This window comes from Tenrec ecaudatus, chromosome 14 (assembly GCF_050624435.1).
Source record: "Tenrec ecaudatus isolate mTenEca1 chromosome 14, mTenEca1.hap1, whole genome shotgun sequence".
Lineage (NCBI taxonomy): Eukaryota > Metazoa > Chordata > Mammalia > Afrosoricida > Tenrecidae > Tenrec > Tenrec ecaudatus.
Genome location: NC_134543.1, coordinates 7,679,275 through 7,698,341, shown reverse-complemented (window position 1 = coordinate 7,698,341; position 19,067 = coordinate 7,679,275). Strand labels below are relative to the sequence as shown.

Here is a 19,067-nt window from a genome sequence, read left to right as displayed (position 1 = left end):
TTTAATAAGCATACTAGTTAAACTAAGTCAACAATTTTTATTTTTAATTAGAAATTTATACATATAGAATCATTGCAGAAATGGGTATAATGTCAAGCCTTTCCTCTTTCATTTAAAGTAAGTGTAATATTGAAGGAACATAATAAGTAACAATGCATCAAAACAAAAATGCACTAAAAGCTGTGCAACTATGACTTGATTTCCCCAAAATCTACTTATGCTAAACTCTGAGTGCACTCAACATGCACTGATAGCCCCAGTGACTGAAAACAGAGGGTTTGGAAGTTACAAAGTATGTCTGGTGACAGAAATGATGTCAAAGACGGCATGACAGAGCTGTTAAGACCAACAACTTAATCAGTGGGAATACTTCACCAACAATACAATAAAAAACTCAGCATGTGACCTCACCGGATGGATTACATGGGAATCAAGTCAACTACACCTGTGGAAAGAGAATGGAGCAGCTCGGGATAGTCAGCTGAGTCGCACACAGCCAGGGACTGACAGACTGTGGAAGACATCTTCAGTTCCTCATGTGCAAGCTCAAGCTGAAGCTGGAGAAAATCAAAGCTAGTCCAAAAGAGCCAAACATCTTTCCTAAGCTTAAAAGAGTGGGGTGCTCATCAAAAAAGGCAAAGACACTGGATGCGATGGACAGGCAGGTGGCTGCAGCCGTGGGTTCAAGCATAGCAGCGCTGTGGGGGCTGCAGGCAGGACTGGCTGGGCTTTGTTCTGCTGCACACAGGTCTCTTGAGTTGGAACCAACCTGAGCCCAGAGACATATCAGGAATTGATGTGACACAGCGAACACTAGTGACCAGCAAGGTTGTGGGGAGCCAACAAGGGCACTAGATTTGAACCAAGTGGAAGATCATTAAAAAGACAAGAAAAAGGACAGGACGACAATGGGTGTTAAAAGAGACTTTGGAGCATGCTCTCCAGAGCGATAGTGAAGTGAGCAAGCTGAACGTAGACAGACCTCACTTTAGCATGCTTCACCGGATGGTGTGTCTGCCGCAGGTCATCTGAAGGCTTGGAGCAGGCCTGTGGCCGCCCCTTTCCCACAGCAGGGGCTGAGGTCAGAGTTGTGTCACGTTTCGGTCCCTCTCACGAGACTGTAGACGCTTCCACAGTGCTACTGTACACTTCCACAGGACAGACCAAGGAAGCCTAGACTTTAAATGCACTGGGAACCAAAAACATCTGCAAGCCTCGCTTTTGTTCAGTGACCTGGAACCGAACCCGCAGCAGGATCTCCGAGATAATGCCTGTAGGGCAGTGGTTCTCAACCTTCCTAATGCCGACCCTTTAATCCAGTTCCTCATGTTGTGGAGACCCCCAACCAAAACATTATTTTCATTGCTATTTCATCACTGTAATTTTGCTACTGTGATGACTTGGAGGACCCCTGTGAAAGGGTCGCTTGACCCCCAAAGGGGTCACAACCCACAGGTTGAGAACCACTGCTGAAGGAGATTTCAAAAAGTGGCTCAAGAAGACATGGCCAAAAATGATGATGAAATGTACGAGACTTGTTAGAAGACCAAGGGAGAAGAAACGACTGGGGCTCAAAGAACTGAAGAGAAAAGTCAAGCCTCCGGCTTGCGTTAATGAAGGATACTATTGGTAAAAGACAACACAGTGAAGGACATGAGTCCACTTTCAGCATTTTCAGCCATTTCAGGCGGTGGTATATGATAAAGACCTGGCAGAGAAGGAAGACGTCCCAGCTGCACAAAGATCCAGGCTTTGGGAACAGAGGGAAGAGCAGCTGGGATGTTTCAGCAAGCGGATGCACACTGGGCGCTCACCACCTCTGCCGGTACATTCCCAAGACTGCCATCTGGAGGAGATGCACGTCTCTTCCTGTTCCAGAGAGACGACCCACCAGAAGGTGGAAACGATCAAGCACAATCATTAATATCACACATAAGCAAAAGTCTGTGGAAGGTCATCCAAAGAGAGTTGCAGTCCTGCATTGACAGGGAATTGTCCAAACTCAAGGCAGACCACAGAGGGCATGGAAGGAGGGGCACTTTTCAATATGGATGTGAGATGGATTTTGGCTCAAAGCAGAGACTGGTAACCAGAGATGTTCACTTGTATGAAGGAGCTTCGGAAAGGTGGTGGGAAACCTCCATTGACCTATAAACTTTTTAATGCCCACCTCCTGGTATTTGATCAACTATACAAAGGCATTTGATTGTGTGGATGGATCACAACAAGTTATAGATATGATAAGCACTTAACTGTAGTCATGAAGAATCTGATCCTGGATCAAGAGGCAGTAATTTTAATAATTAAGGAAGTACTGTGAGGTTCAGAATTGTAAAAGGTGTTTGCCAAGGTTGTACCCTTTTACCGTAATTATTCAACCTGTACAAATCATCCAAGGGACTGGGTCACATAAAGAACTAGGATAAGGACTAGAGGATGACTCGTTAACAACTGTGATATGCAGAAAACAGTCTGGCTGGCTGAAAATGGCTTGCAGCACTTACTGATTGAAGTCAAGCACTATAGCTTTTGGTTGGTACGGATCATTCCTGAATGTGAACAAAACTCCTCAAAACAGGACCAATATACAACATCATGGTAAAAGGGGGTGGGGTGAACTTTCAGTCTCGCTCTACGTGAATCGACAACCTGCTCCCCAGGGAAGCGGCTGGAAGAAATCAAGGGGGGTGTTACAGTAGGAAATAAATGTGAACAAGCAAAGATGTCCCTTTGATAACTCCTGTGCAGCTGAACCAAGTCCTGGTCTTCTGATCTCTTCACACGCATGGGAACAGTGAACAGAGAAGGCAACGAGCACTGACCATGGCTTCCTGCAGGGCAAACCCGACCGCTTCAGAAGAAACCCACCAGAGTGCTCCTTAAAAACAAGGATGGTGGGCCGCGGCCATGTCATCCAGAAAGACTGATGGCTAGAAAATGTCATCAAGTTTGGTAGAGAGGGTCAGCAAAAACCAAGAAATCATTCTGAGAGGGACTGACACACAGCCACGGAGACTCCGAGCAATGATCACAACATTCCCAAGATCATGCAGAGGACAGGGCTGGACAAAGTTCTGTTGTTGGATGTACTTACGGTTGCCACAAGTTGGAGCTGACTCGACAGCAACCAAAAACTACACCACAAACCAATGTCATGTGTGCTGTGCACAGGTCGCCAGCCTCTGATGGGGCGGTATTGCATTTTTTTAAAAAGAGAAAAAGCCCAAGACTTTTCAAATGAATATACAACACTGAGATCCAACTAGTCAACTTCCGAAAAGGAATTCTATTGGAAAAAACTAAGTATGCCACCAGTTAGTGACAGGATTCCATTTCAGTGCTGTTTATAGCAGCACAAAGGGGGTGATGGGAGGGGCTGTGGGGCACAGAAGCCAACTACAGTATATGTCGGATCGCTACAATGGAATCACACGCAGCTACAGAAAAAGCCATTCAACACAGTCAATCCTTAAAAGTTACAAAATATAAGCTCCCACTTACTATTTAAGACATGAGGATGGCGTCAGAATGTTGTGCACGAGTCTGTACATTTTACAAAGGAAGCTGTGCAAAGAGCCACCCTGACGGTGACGAGCAATAGCAATCTTATTTTCTTCTTGTTCCTAATGTGCCTATAAAATTGCTACGATTGACATAATTTTAGAGTTTAAGTAGATTTAGGTCCATTGTCCCTTCCTGTTCTCACACTCTGTAGGACTAAGAACCCTGTAGAATTTTATTGAAACTACAGACCATCTTCAGAAAGAGATCAATACAAACAAATGAAAGAGTCAGACGGACCTGCACCCCTAGAACTGGAGCTTAAACATCTCACCGGAAGGCGTGTCGGGCCAATCGCCTCCCGGAACACCTGCCTCCTTCGCATGGGACCAGCAGAAGAGCTGGTCAGTGTTTGGCTGCCCTGACTGAACATTCTGATCAAAGATTCTACAGAAGACTCCGAATCAAGTGGGGAGGAGGGTACGGAGAAGAGCACGTCTAATTCTCACAGGCTGCCCCCACCCCCGTCAACTTTGTTGAGCCACGGAAGCTAAATGAACTTCTGGGTAATTTAAAAAATCTAAACCAAAATTATCCCTAAAGTCTTTCTGAAAACAAACATTACAGCTCTATGGGACTGAACCTTGAAAACACCTTGAAAGATTAGACAGGACCCTTAGGGGGCAGCAGTGAGCTTACCTTAAGGGGAGGGGGCGAAAGCGCACAGCTCACTAGCCGTGCACTGTACGTGGAGAGGGAGCCCTGGTGGTGTAGGATGTTACGGGCTGGGCTAACCACAAATCAGCAGTTTGAAGGCACCAGCTGTTCCCAGGGTGAAAGATGAGGTTTTCTACTTCCACAGAGTTTTACAGTTTCATAAAGTCACAGGGGTAGTTCTGCCCTGTCCTCTAGAGTCACCGTGCGTGCGAGTCCAATTGATGGCAGGGAGTTTGGCTCTTGGTATGTGTAGAAAGGGTTGATGTGGTCTAAGTTTTTCTGTGTATATTACCATTATCATCAAAATAATAAACACGTTTTAAAATCTCCTTGGCAGGAAGATGTTCCTGATGTGAGGGAAGACAACTTCCCTGTGGTGGGGATGGACCTGGCTTCCATCTGCCCTGCACTGCTGTCCATGGACTGGGAGGCCTGCCTGGACCCACCAGCCTCTACATTCATGCCACAACCCAGAGTGTGCAGTGCCCAGCAGGCCCCGAGAGGAACCAGGTGGGTTCTCTTGGGGACACTGGTGCCTGGGTCCCCTAGTACCACTTTCTACCCAGTGAGCTGGCAGCAGCAGCTCTGCCACCTACCCAGGCAATGTATGTACTCCCTGGTCAGCAATGCTCTTTTGTCCTTTACGGCTTCTGTTACTGTTTGTTCGTGGCAAATTAACGTGGTCTCAAAAACTCACTGCCACTGAGTTGATGTGTACGCATAAGCACCCTACAGGACAGGGAAGAATTGTCCCATGGGTTTCTGGGACAGTCACTCTTTCAGGGAGTGAAAAGCCTCATCTTTTTTCTGAAAATAACACGGTTAATCCTACAGTTTATCCAGCTGCTGTCGAGTTGATTCCAGCTCCTGGCCAACCACCGTGTGAGAGTAGAACTCTGCGGCAGTGTTTCCCAGGACTGGTTTGGGGGCAGCAGATTGCCAGGCCTGTCTTCTGAGGTCCCTCAGGGTGACCTTGCACTGCCAACCCAGAGTAAGGGAACCACCTGCACTCCCCCCACGCCCCAAGGGCTCACAGCCAAGTTAATATTGTTTCAGAAGTCACAGCACAATGCCTACACAGACAGCACTGAGACATGAATCAGATGGAGAAAGAGGAATGCTTTACTTATTGAACTACTAATAAAATGTAACCATCTAAACAATGCAGAAGAAAATACCTCCTTTTTGCTTTCCTTGTTTTGATCAACCTCAATGTCAATGGGGTTATTTCCATTTGTTTCTTCCAGTTCATCCTCACTGGAAGACAAGAACAAGTTACTGAAAAATCACTTTGCACTAATTCTTTTTGTAAACATACAAGCACAAAAACGGCTTTAATGGCAGATGTCATGAAATTCACACCGGAATCCCACCCACACTTTCCAAAGTCCACGCCTTGCCCACTCTTGCTTTATGACAGACTCCGTTAGGACCTGCTCGAGAACCCAAAGAAGCCCGAGCGCTCCATGGAGAAAGGCCCAGAGCGTTCCCGGCGTGGCTTGCAGCCTGTTGCTTCCCGGGAGCCACTTCCACGTGCCGGGTGGCGACAAGCCGCCGCCGGCGCCTTCACCGGGCCAAGGAGCATGAGTTGTCGCGGGCTGCCCACTGGTGACTCCTGGGCACAGGGAAGCACCCAAAGGTTCCCCCTAAAGTGCCCAGGATTTCTGTGCGTTGGGCTGTGCCAGTTTATAACAGTCTCACAGCCATGCTCCACCTTCACCCAGCGGGGGACACTGGCACAGGTTATTGGACTGCTGAGAGCCAAGCCACCGTTATTCCTGCAAGGGGTGACCACGGGTTGCAAACGGTTTGAACTACCCCAACCAGGTCTAGGGTACCTAGTATTTCCAAAGTGTTTTCTACACCAAGGTGCTGAACTCTTAAGTGCACAAGGTTGAAAAGAAATAGCTGCTTTCCCCAGTATTATCTGTTGGAGGGCCAGGCCGTGGTACCTGAGACAGAAGCAATGTCAGGGTGAAGCCCAAGCGCACTGGAAACAGACTTGCCTGAGCGGAAGCCCATGTTCAGAAGGGTCGCTGTCTACCGAGGGAGGACCACACACGGCTCCCCACAGGAGCCTGTGCAAGCAGGCGTTTGTGTGGCACTTCACATACTTGTAGACACACTACATCCTTCCACGCCGTACTAACCACTCCCACCCTCACCCCCGCCCCCTCCCAAAGCAGGAACTCTACTTGAAAAACAAGACCGCCCACGGTCCCGGAAGCTGCTGCCTGCAAAGTCAGCTCACAGACAGCTTAAACAAGTGGGAAGTGCTAGTGGCAGGCACGCAGGCTGCCAAGTCCAGCCTGGGCACTCACCTGCCTCCTTGTCCCACCCTCCTGGGGCACAGCATGCACACAAAGGTCTGGGCTCAGGGAGCTCTGTCCCCGAGAGTACCTTCTGGTGTGTGTGCTGTGCCAGGAGGAGGGGTTCCCGGCAAAGGTAAGCCCCTGGGCAGCAAGAGCTGTAACAAAGCCCATTCTGAGTTCTTGATTTAAGTCTGACTTTTGCTTAGCAGACTGGAGCCACTTTCTAATAACAGGGCCAACTCATAAGAAACATTAAACTCCATCTATTACGAGCAAAGAGAAACAGTTTCCACCGATCACAGGTTGTTGCAGAAACCCGAATTGCCCCTGTTGGCCATGTGCTGACTCCCAAAGACCGCCAGAGGGGGCTGGCTGCAGACCAAGGCACATTTGTGCTAAACACTGAAAGTTCGAAAGAGCTTTTCAGAGACAGAAAAAGCAGTATTCTTCATTTTATATTGGGGCCCAGAGACTTGAGGTCTCCCACCCATCCTCATGTGACACTGCTGAGATCATAAAATAATGTTCTGAGAAGATGAGGGGCCTTGAGCTTGTCATCCAGTCTCTTATTATTTATAAAAGTACCAGTGTGACCATGTGGTGGACAGTACCATTTTTTGAGTCACCCACACTCTTACACCCCCACCGATCAGTATGGTGGTCAGCATCAGCCTGCCTCTGGCTTCAGCATCGTCATGGGCGAGCTAAGGAAACCTGTCAGGGCGAAGGGCCAGTAGTAGGCTCACATGCCCGTGAGTGTGTACGCAGAAACTTCGAAGTCTTGACATGCCCACTGCACCACGCAGGGTCCCCAGCCCACTTTGGAACGTGAGCTCAGTGATTCCCACTACTCGGTGCAGCCGGAGTTTGGACCAAGTCGAGAGAGGGGCCATGAGAAAGTGACGCTCAGGAGGGGGGTCAGCTCTCCTTAAAGACTGTCCAACAACTGACCAGAGTTCTCACAGGCCCCTCTTCCTCCCCAGAAATGAAACACAGGGTGGGCCAAGAATAAATGGCTGCCAGTTTTTGCGGGTTTTCTTTTTAAATGGCAAACATGAAAACATGTTAGGCATGTCTGAGACACGACAGGTACATTCCAACCTAGAAAGAACCAGTTCCTCTGGATTAGGAGGAGACACACCAGTGACCCCTGGAGCTGTGCACTCCGGTGAAGGGAGCCCCTGACCACCAGAGACAGCCCAGGGAGAGAGGGGGTCCTTGGGACCTAGCCTAGCTCAGACACAAGGACTGGATTTTGGAAAGGTGGTTCCCCAGGACGAGTCTGGGAGAAGCCCAGTCATTCCACCTTTGCTGAGGGTTCTAGTGGCCCCCAGCCTGCGCTAACCTCTCCTCACGCTCACGCTTCTGCTTCCGGGCATGCCGGTCCATCACACTGGTCTTGGTCCTGGTCTTCTTCCAGGAGTAGTAGAACTTCACTAGGCTGGCGATGGATTTGTCGGGAAGCTAAGGACAAAATAAAGGGGGAAAAGGGTCACACCAATTCTTTAAACCAGATTTAAAGCTGGTCTGGAAAAACCCAGGATGTGTTAGGCTATCTGACTGGCAGCCACTCAGACACTCAGAAGCAAGTCACAGCCCTCTGTAAGTAAAAGAGGCTTTCTGCATCTGTTCATTTCAGGGCTGCGTCAGCCACAAATTATAACTCAAAAGGAGCCAGTCTCCGCTCCTCTCCTCTCCAAATGCTTCACTTGCGTGCTTCCTGCAAACGGCAGGAAGCTTGGATGAGAGGGTCCGCCAGGCTAGAGTGAGCTGCTTTTCTCACTCGAAGGGGCCCATGGCTCTGACCCATAGGCACCCGAGAGGACAGGGTTGAACCGTCCCTGGGGTTTCACAGACGGTAACGCATAGGAGGCACAAAAAGCTTCATCTTTGTCTTAGGGGTGGCAGGTTGTTTCAAACTGCTGACCTTGCAGTTAGCAGTCCCACATGTAATTCACTAAGCCACTAGGGCTCCATTTAGCTGGTTGTGCTTTATGAATAGCTGGGGCCCTGCTTGGGCTTTGAGGATATAGCCCCCAGCTCGCAGGTCAGCAGAGCAGGGGCAAGGGGTGATCTTCTGTACTCACCATTTGTTGGATTCTATGAAAAGTTTTCCCATGAAAACTAAAGGCTTGCTCAAATAAGACTTTATCCTCCACTGTCCACTCATCTGGGAAGGGGGTGAAGTTGGGCAAATCAGCCAATGATTTTTCAATATTATGCTTATGCCAAAACAGCATCCCAAGAGCCTGTAAAAATGAAACCAGTGACATTGGTATTTGACCGGCATTCAATGGCAGCCATGGTTACACGGTCTGTCTACTTCACGAGCACTGTGAGCTAAGTAAGTTCCATCATGCCCATTTCTCAGATTAGAATACAGAAGGGCCAGGCAAGTTCCTGGCAAGTGTCAGCAGCCAAACCCCAATCAGTGGCTACAGACCCCTCTGCCTGTCACACTCACACGCCAGAACCTCTGCTATGAAAGGGCCAAGTCAATGACAGATGTTCTCAATGGTATGACTCCTTTTTGGTAAAAGGAAATACAAAGTACAAAAATCCACCTCAGATATAAACTTTTTTTTTTAAGCTCAGAAAGGAAAACACACACACACACACACACACAAATGGGTCAGGAACAAATGAGTAACAAAAGAATTATAATTCAGCCACACTATCCTAAGAAAATTTCTCACGCCATTGAAAACCCATTTCCATCAATTCCCACAGGTGTTTTGCAGCCCTCCCCACCCCCACACCATATCCACACTTTCTAAACCGGATTTAAGAATCCGGTGGGGCAGGGGCAGAGGCAGCACTTGAAACATCACTGTCTGCTTGGGAAGGCCCTGGGAATGGCCTCTTGCTCCACGGCAGAATGACTGAAAGTAAGGCCAAGCATGAATGAGAGAGCACAATTGGGGCTAACCAAGAATCTCTGGCCCTCCGTCCTTCGGACAGGTACATGAGGGCAGCAGCAGACAGGCTGTAGGGCCGAGGTCGATGCCCTAACCCATGGACTTGTCATAACCATGAGGAACGGCGCTGCAGCTAAGAGTCTGTCTAACGGAGAAAGACACAGCCTCTCGTGGATTTCTCATCGACAGGCTCCCACACTCAACAATGCGGCCAGAGTCTTCTAACGGAAATGAGGTTCAGAACAACATGATCATAAGCCTGGTTGGGTGGGGAGATCACACAAGTAGAAGTATGGCAGGCCTGTGTCCAGTAGAGATGAGACAGAACAAGGCACTACACCTGTCACTGCCCTCTGCTGGGACCTGCAGCAATGTAGAGCCCTCATCCACTCTCCTCCCAGCAAGCAGGGCCGGAGCTCCTGCGCCAAGTCCATTTCGACTCACACGACCCTACAGGACAGGGAAGAGGCACTCCTGTAGGTGGCAGAGGCTGTAAACCTTGAGCAGAGCAGAGAGCCTAATATTTTTCTTGAAGAGCAGCTGGTAGTTTTGAACTGCTGACCTTGCGGTTAATAGCCCAATGAGAAATGCTACACACTAAACGCTCCTTATATCACTAGTAACCACCCCAACGTGGCTCATTAGGAAGCATTACTACTCTACATAAAGAAGAAAAACATGAAACAGGTTGGCTATAAAACCCACTTTTAACAATAAAAACTCATGTCATTACCTGCTCCATGTTGTACCCATGCTTCTCCTTAGCAATGGCAATGTATTCGTCCACTGAAAAACAAAACGTGGGATGAGTCAAAAGACGGAGGTGTAGAGTGTCCGTCCTTAGCCTTCTGGGAAAGACACACACACAACACCACCACACTACACACCCCCCACACCCCATCATCTTCCCAAACCTGCCACATACTGGGCTAATAAGCATAGAACAGAAAAAACCCCAAGAGCACTCTGATCAGAAACTCTCACTTTGGCCAGAGGGGCAAATTACACTCGCTTCTGAAGCAACCAATCAACAAACCAACTTGGCTTCACTGCGATTTCCTACAACAAACAGCATTACTGGGAACAAAGAATTACTTTCAATCCAAAGAAACATGAAATTGGGATTCATTTTTAGTGCCAGCTGAGTGTGAAGAACAAGCAAGCTACCCTTTTGTATAAAACCACCTTAGCAATGAATTCCAAATTATATATGAGGGGGCACTGAAAAATTTGAGAAAAAGTGGAAACAAAAGACAAAATAAGAAACATATACTTACTCTTCAACATAAGCTCCCATCAAGGCCACACCATTTTTTTACAAGGAGAGGACACTAGCCATTGGCTCCTCCCAACTGAGGGTCCTGGGATTAACCGTGCCAGTGCAACCGTCTCCCCCTATTATTAGTTGAAGGAAAATGGGGTCCCTTAGTGATGTTTCTAGGATTACTGCTGTTGTGGTGGTGGTGAGGTGCCATCAAGTCCGTTCCAACCCACAGTGACCCCGAAACACCACCCGGTCCTGTGTCATCCTCACAACTACCCCCATGCTTGAGCCCACTGTCACAGGCACGGTGCCAGCCCATCTTGCTGGGGGCCTTCCTCTCCTCCCCTACCCCTCTACTTTACCAAACATGAAGTCCTTCTCTGGGGAATGGTCTCTCCTGACATGTCCACAATATATAAGAAGTCTCGCCATTCTTGACTCTCGGGAGCACTCTGGCCATACCCCTTCCAAGGTCAATCGGTTTGTCCTTTCAGTAGTTTCATGGTACTTTCAGTATTCTTCTCCAGCACCACAACTCAACTACACAGACTTCTTCGGTCTTCCTTATTCAAAGTCCAACTTTCCCATGAATAGGAGGCAGTGGAGAATACCATGATTTGGGCCAGGCACACCCTAGACGTCTTCCGCAGCAGATTTACCCTAATGCAACACATCCTTTGGTCTCTTGACTGTTGCTTGCATGAGCATTGATTGTGGATTCAAGCAAGACAAAATCCTTGACAACTTCAACCTATTTTCCATTTATCATGTTGAAAGCTGAAGATGTGAGGTCCAGTTGTGAACATTTAGGTCTTCTTTACATTGAGTTGTAATCCACACTAAAGGCTGCAATTCTTGACCTTCATCAACAAGTGCTTCAAGTCCTTCTTACTTTCAGCAAGCAAGGTTGTCATCTGCATATTGCAGGTTAAGAAGCCTTCTCCAATCCTGATGCCAGGCTTTACAAAAGCCAGCTTTTCTGATGATTTGCTCAACACAGATTAAATAAGTATGGTGAGAGGATATAATCCTAACGTACACTTTTCCTTATTTTAAACCATGCAGTGTTCCCTTGTTCTGTTCCCACAAACTGCGTCTTGGTCCATGTACAAGTCCCTCAGGAGTACAATGTAGTGTTCTGAACTATTCTTCTCAAGGTCATCCACAGTTTATGAAGCACGCAGTTGAATGTCTTGGCATACCCAGTAAGACACAAGTAAACATCTCTCTGGTATTCTCCACCTTTAGCCAACATCCATCTGACGCAGCAGTGTCCTTTAATCTGGCCTGAACCTCTGCACCTGGCAATGTACTGCTGCAACTGTTGTAGGATCATCTTCAGCAACATTTCATTTGCATGTGATAGCTGTGTTATCATCCCATAGTTTAAACAAAGAAAGGACCAACTTTCTTTGGAATGGGTACAAATATGGATCCCTTCCAGTCAGTTGGCAAAGCGGTTTGCCCTCCAGATTTTGTGGCATAAATGAATGAGTGGCTCTAGTGCTTCATTAGTGCTTTTTAGGAAACCAAAAGAAGTCAGAAGGCGCCCCTTCAGGGCTGTGGGGAGGATGCCTAATGATTCCCAGCTGAAACCCACACAGCTGGCAGTCTGATGGGAGGAGTGTGCAGGTGTGGCTGTGGTGAAGGCGGGCTCTCCAGGGAAGCTTTCCTGGGCAGTCTTCTGCTAAAGCTCTGGCTAGCTTCGGAAAACACTCTGCTCCTAAGCAGATGTTCGGGTTCACCCTCCGCAAAGTTAACAAGCAAAATGTCTCGAGCAGTCCCCAAATTGTTGCCAAGACCTTTGATCTTGCCTGGGTCCCTATGCTCGCTAGACTCTTCCACCCCATGCTAGGGAGCCTTGTTTTTCAAGATCACACCGATCAAGTCATGTTTCATCTCCCCCTGCAATTCCTCCCAGAAACATTTGAAGATCTTCTTGATCCCACTTGTTTAACATTTTCACCGAGAGCTCTGCTTGTGCCTGTGGCTGATCAGGTACAGTATGCTGGGACCCACCAAGCAGAAAGTTTGCTCACCTTTAATTTCCCAGTGAGTCTCACTTTTGCTTAAAGTGGACCAATCAAGATGCTCATGCTGTTAGTTACTGTTTCAGCGGCTAAGACTCAGTTTTCTTCGATTGGAGCATAAACAGATTGTTTATTGCACACTGATGTAGCTGGCCTGCTATCACATGTTTCATCTTCAACCTTGTCCCATGTCTTCTCAAAACGCATTATCCATTTGGAAACTGGTGATTTATTTTGTTTTTAATTTTTAAAAATCATTTTATTAGGGGCTCATTGGTGATTCTTTTTGGAGGTGGGTAACTGCCCCCATCAACTTTTATAAAGCATCAGTACCATTTATCCGCCCAAGTTTCACCATAAATTGGATGTTTGTTCCTGACCTTGGGCCATTATGTTACATGGATAGGGGGAAAAAATATCCAAAAATGGTGCCCACCAAGTCAATTCCAACCCTTGGCTGCCTTGCCTCCCACACTGCTGATTGGGCTAGCTACAGGTCTTCATGGCTGGGACCTTGGGGGGCAAACTGCCAGGCCTATTTTCCAAGGTGTCTCTAGGTGGGTTCACACTGTCAGTCCTTTGGGTAGAACACCGAGAGCTTAGCCATTAAGGCGACCCTGAGACTCCTTGACCACAAACAGAAGAGATCTAATAAATTAAAAGTCGGATCTTCGAAATTCCACTATGATATTCAATTCTACCACAACAATCATCTTAATTGTAGTATAACTGACAATCAAGAAAAAGAAACCAAATGTGAACAAGAATTCAAGCACTTCTATCAGGATGCATTCTAATAATCTGGAAAAGAATGTTTCCATTAACAAAAGAGAAAGCCAATCCCATTGAGACAGTGATCGCCTATGGAGCAGGGTGGTCTTTATTCCAGCGCTTTTATAGGGGCCATGCTTGCTAATTGCTGGCTACTTCACCCCAGTCTCATCCAAGGCCAACTTACCTGGAAGTCACCTAATCACAAACAAAATGGTCTCAGTTTGTTACAAAAGTTGGAAACTAGCAGCAAATAACAAAAGGGTGGGAGTGGCGGGGGATTATTTCTAACCCTGTCGCTTGCTTTTACTCCACAGCAGAGTCTCTCAGGCTCTGTGAGGTCCTGCTGGAGGAGACCTGCAGGTACAGGGCAGCCCAGGAGAGCCAGGCAATGACTCTAGGTGAGGAACTAAGAGACCATCTATGGTGGCCAAGGATCCAGTCTGGAGAAGGCTGGCTTACTAGCCTAGCTGTCTGCTCATGGCCTTCAAAGCTTCTCTTAATAGTCATTAAAATGAGCCAACAATGGCAGCAGCAAAACTTCTGCCACGCAGTCCCAGAGCCTCACGTGACCTATGAGCACAAGCGTGCATGCTGGGCGTCTGGTGTCAGTAGACATTGCCTACATCGTACTCTGCCCAGCTGATGGTCCCCAAAGTCTCCAACCGGATGCTGCTGACAGTGACAGGCGTCTTTGCATTTCTTCTGGTCTCCTTTCAGGGACAGCGACACAGGCTTGTGGGGCAGAGGTGATGACTGCCATGCTGGAACCCGCTGCCATTCTCATGGCCACGAGTCCAAGACAACTGTAGCCTTCAGATATGAAGTCTTGTATGGGCGTTTTGGGTGCTCACCCAGAAACTGGGGGCGCAGTTGGAGTTACTTTGGGGTGAGGTTACTTCCTGCCATCCCGACAGGGGCGCTGAAGGTTGTGATGAAACGAGTAGACAGGTGGCAAGCCTTATGACCTGCAGAAGGGCCGTGATCATCTGCAAACACATTCTTGTCACTGCCTTTGACAGGTCGTTAGATTACAGACAAAGGGGGGGGGTGTCTTCCCGAATGGCTGAGCTAAACTAAAAATTAGCTGTCTATGCCACAATAAAGGAGTTGGAAAGAAATCAGGCACACTAATTAAGACACCTATGGGAAAATCCAGAACTGAGCATGCTGAGACACAAGTCACCTAGGCAAAGGTGAAGTTAAACCTGGGCCCACACACAATGCTGGGCACCAGCCACAGGACATCACCCAGGTGTGCTTCGACTCAGCCAATACCCTCAACCACGCCTCCCAACAGAGTGGGGGTAAAAGCCAGCCTCAACAGGCTAGCTACTGCCCCTTTCTCCCTTCTCTTCTTCAGGTGAGCACTGCAAGCTCACAGCCCACACAGACTGCAAAGCAGTGAGTTTGGTTTGCACTTTAGGGGAGGCAGGGAACAGTAATCTTGATTTCACTTCAAAGACTAAAGGTAACAACTGGGGGAGAGGAGTGGAGCGAAAAGGGCTGATTGTGGTAGCAATTGTACAATATTGCTTAACATGATTAAACTATGAAATAATGTAGGTATTAGCTCCCAATTAATAATGAATTTTTAAAGGGGGGGCAGGGGCAATGCAATTTAGTAACCCCAATCTGGGAGGCATGGTGTCCTGGTGAGCCAGAGGATCGTCAGGTGAGACATGATGGCACAATGAGCAAAGTCCATGTGGCTTTGCTTTAGGAAATGCCAGGAAACCCATGGGCCTGGGCATGTGCCCAAACCAGCTGCCGGTCCACCCTCAGGGCAGTCCCTGGGAGCCCCCTGTGTAAGAGAAGGGGAAGGCTTGCCTTGTGCCATTTAATGATGGTCTTCCTGTCACAGACACAGAGTCCACCTCGGGTCACCTGTCAACTACTTTGCTGACAAGTCTGTGATCACATATGCTCACTGCTGTTTAAAAACTTCGAAGTTCCAGTCACGCCAATATTTAATCTTAAATTATGATGGATACAGATACAAATTCCTAACTGATTATACAATAAGCACAATTTTAAGCCCAGTGTTTCTAAAGAGATAGGAACTCGCCATGGGGAAAGCACATAGGTGAACACACGTGCCTATGCATGCTCCTGTTGCGATTTTTAAAAGTCTGAGAGCCTTGTCAACTACCCATTACACTCTACTGCCTACATACAAACCTGGGCAATAAACACCAGGCCCAAACCCAAAACTTGACTGATTTCTCAGACTAGCTACGATGGCGCTCAGGTAGGGGATGAGAACAGTGGTACTGGGCCCAGCCTTGTCAGGGTGGGGCTGCCTGGGAAAGCAAGCAGCCTGTCAGGCATCACAGAGAGGGCCACAGGGCGCTTCCTAGAGCTCCAACAGCTATGCTGTTCAGGGCTGAGTTGACTATGTGCCAACCATGGGCTTAAGCTCTTTCCAGGGATTATCGTGTTAATTCTCCTCAATGGTTCTATTATTATCCCCAAATGGGAGAAGGGAAGCTCAAAGCAGTTAGGTAACTTGCACAGCTTCCCCCCCCACCCCCACCCCATCAGAACCTCCATATCTGTAGCTGGTCTGACCTATGGGCCTTACAGAGGGAGAGAGGGCAATTGAAACATGAGACAGGCTGTCGGCAAGACTGATCACCACCCTCTCTCTAGCTTAATGGTTAACGAGGAAAGAGCAAGTGGAGGGCTAAAGGCAGATGTAGGCCTGGGGCTCAGCCTCACAGTTGAACTCAATGAACTCAACACCCAGGAGTCCGAGGTTCAAATCCAACTGTTGACGGGGAAGAATGCCATGAAAACTGCCCTGCCAGCTCACCTTCCCTCCACCTCCATCCTGCACAGAGGTGCAGAGTACCTTGCGTGTTCCATTCCGAGCAGTGGAGGACCGAGCCACAGCTTGTTAAATTATGCTAACATGTGCGGTTTGTTTGCTCTCGTAACTCAAACTGAGCATGCCAGCATTTCCTGTGCGAACATAACATATATAACAGCATCTCCTCTCACTTGGTTCTGAGTTCTCACTGGTAGCTGCACAGCAAAACCCACTCAAATGACGGAAGTAAAACAATGATGCCACCTGGTGGCCAAAGCAAGCACTACAGTTAACACTGATTTTTTTTCTGAGTCTCTTTGTCTTTGTGTACCACGGGGTCACTGAGTTGCAGGGACCCCACCGGACAGAGTAGAGATGTCCATAGGATGTTCTTAACTGTAAACCTTACAGAGGTAGCTCACCACAGAGCCATGCTGGCAGCCAAGTGCTCAAGCACTGCACCAATCCCAAGCCTACTACCTAAATTAAATGGATTCTAACTCCCAATGACCATGGAAGCAGACAGCCTTGGGGAGTGACTGGTACAATTAAACCACTGACTTTCTGGTTAGTGGCCCAATGCCACACTCACGGCACCACCAGAGTGCCTTAAACCTATTTTTCCACTAAGATGTTCATGTTCAAGTTTGATACTATATTTAAGAAGCATTACAACGCTTAATAATTACCTTGTTTCGTCAAACCTATCTTTAAGGGCTGCAAAGAAGCCACAAAACACACAGTCACACAGAGGTATGCCAGCACCCAGTAACTTTCTGATGCTGCTCCCGGGAAGCTGAGAGCTGCTAACTGGAAGTTTGCTGGCTGGAGCCCACCAGAGCTCTGTGAGGCAAGGTCTGGCACTCTGCTTCCACAAAGGTCAGGTCTAGAAAAACCTGCGGGGTCAGTGCTGTGCTCCTATGCAGCAGCCAAGTGACTCCCAGCGCCCAGCATTAGCCAGGCTGACAGTGGGCCTTAGTTTTCAATACCATCCACCAGTTCTTTGAAGACAGCAATCTTCCTTCGGCTGGAATCAACTCAGTGGCACTGGGTTAGGTTTGCTCCTGCCGTTGTGCAGCCTCCACACTTGTCGTGCAAGCTTTAGAGGCCCTGTGTGTCAGACGCACTGTTTTTGGGCCTCCACAGGCACTTTTCAAGGGGTGAATCTCTGCTTTGGGAGCTGGCCTGCTCTTTTCTTCAGAGTGGCTTCCAGTGATGGATTCTGCATAGGGTGTTCAGAGGGTCTCGGGGTCACGGCCTCAGGAATTATGAATACAATACTTCACCATACACATTTCAATTCTGCTTCTGGCATTTTCCACCTGAATCACACACTGTATCTTCCATCCAGTATCGAGTTCTGTGCCCTTGGATGCGTGCTATCTGTCTATGCCCTCTCTATGTCTTATTTTTACTTACCAGTAAACAAACAGATCGACCGTGTGGTCTTAAAAGTCTCTTCCAGGGTTTGTGTGTTACGTGTGTGGCGAAGAGATGACATGTCTACTGAGTCTTTGTAACCCCCACATGGTTACAAATGGCACTGGGAGCAGACAAGCAGGGTGAATGGGACTCTCCTGAGTTAGGGACTGGTCAGTTTCCCCATCCTGCTGGGTAGAGTGGGTCATCTCAGAAGCAGTAACTGAGACTACCAGCACCATCAAAAAAAGAGAAAAACCTACAGAACTGAGCTCGCCCCAGGTCCCTGAGAAAAGACGGGGTACGGAGTGGGTGGCAGCAGTAGAGACCAAGAGATGGGCTAGCAGGCTTTCCAGCCCATGGGAGGAATGAGCTGAATGCCCTTTGAGCATTTATCAGCATTAAAGGAACTTGTGATACTTGCCTGAGCAGGGCAGAGACTAAGGGTGCATGGCAGAGGATCAGAGAGAGATGCACCTGCTGCTATAACGGAGATGAGGCAATGCAGACAAGAGAACTGTCTCCTTAAAGCTTTCTCCTCCTGACCTGGGACCTATTAACTTCCCAAACAAAGCCCTGTACTTCTGAGTGTGGTGGGAGGGCTGGGTGGAATCAGAGAGAGGAGGGGAACCTGGGGGTTGCGGTGTGCCTGACCTCTGCCTCAGAGAAAGGGGCCTTGGGCCGGTGTTGACTTGCTTCCTCCTCTCTCACTACTCACAAGGGATGAGGTCAGATGTGGCCTCCAGACAATTTCCACAATGTAATTTTCAGCACTTTTAAATGGTAAACTCGAACCTGTGCGCGTGTGTGTGTGTGTTCATACGCTGCATTAATTAAATAAAGCCCACTCTAAAAAGGCTGATAGTGTTGCTCCCTTCTACCCGTCAGCACTGTCTGTGTGCCCCTGCAGGAAGTGTCCATGTGCCTTTCTTACAGTTAAGATGCATAGGTTAAGATGCATAGGTAACATGTGGCCCTTGAATCATCTCTGGGGTTCCAGGGCCCTCCAGGGATGCTCAGGTCCCTGTACAGAATGGTGTGCTCTGTGTACACAAGCTATGATACATGTTGGATTATCTGTAGATTACTGGTCACACTTAGTGCAAGGTAAATGCTGTGTGCACAGCGCTGTTTTCCCGGAGCCTCTGAGGGATGGCTCTACTTCATTGCCTTTTCCCTTTGCATATGTTCGATCTTCGCTGGCTGAATATGCTGGTATGGAATCAGTAGTACAGAGACTGGGGACTGACTAGACACCTCCCCTCCTCAAAACACCCACAATTCATGGCGCACTCACTCTTTGGAGCTCTTTCAAATCAAGTC

General features: G+C 48.2%; 1 protein-coding gene across 1 annotated transcript in view; it reads right to left on the bottom strand.

Moving 5' to 3' along the window:
* RCOR1 (REST corepressor 1) overlaps positions 1 to 19,067 on the bottom strand; it is a 108,031-nt gene that overhangs the window by 14,533 nt on the left and 74,431 nt on the right. The window contains exons 4-7 of the mRNA XM_075532436.1: positions 10,182 to 10,234; positions 8,618 to 8,779; positions 7,876 to 7,994; positions 5,397 to 5,475 (exon numbers count right to left, since the gene is read on the bottom strand). Coding sequence (XP_075388551.1) covers positions 5,397 to 5,475; positions 7,876 to 7,994; positions 8,618 to 8,779; positions 10,182 to 10,234 — 413 coding nt within the window. The remainder of the gene's footprint in view (positions 1 to 5,396; positions 5,476 to 7,875; positions 7,995 to 8,617; positions 8,780 to 10,181; positions 10,235 to 19,067) is intronic.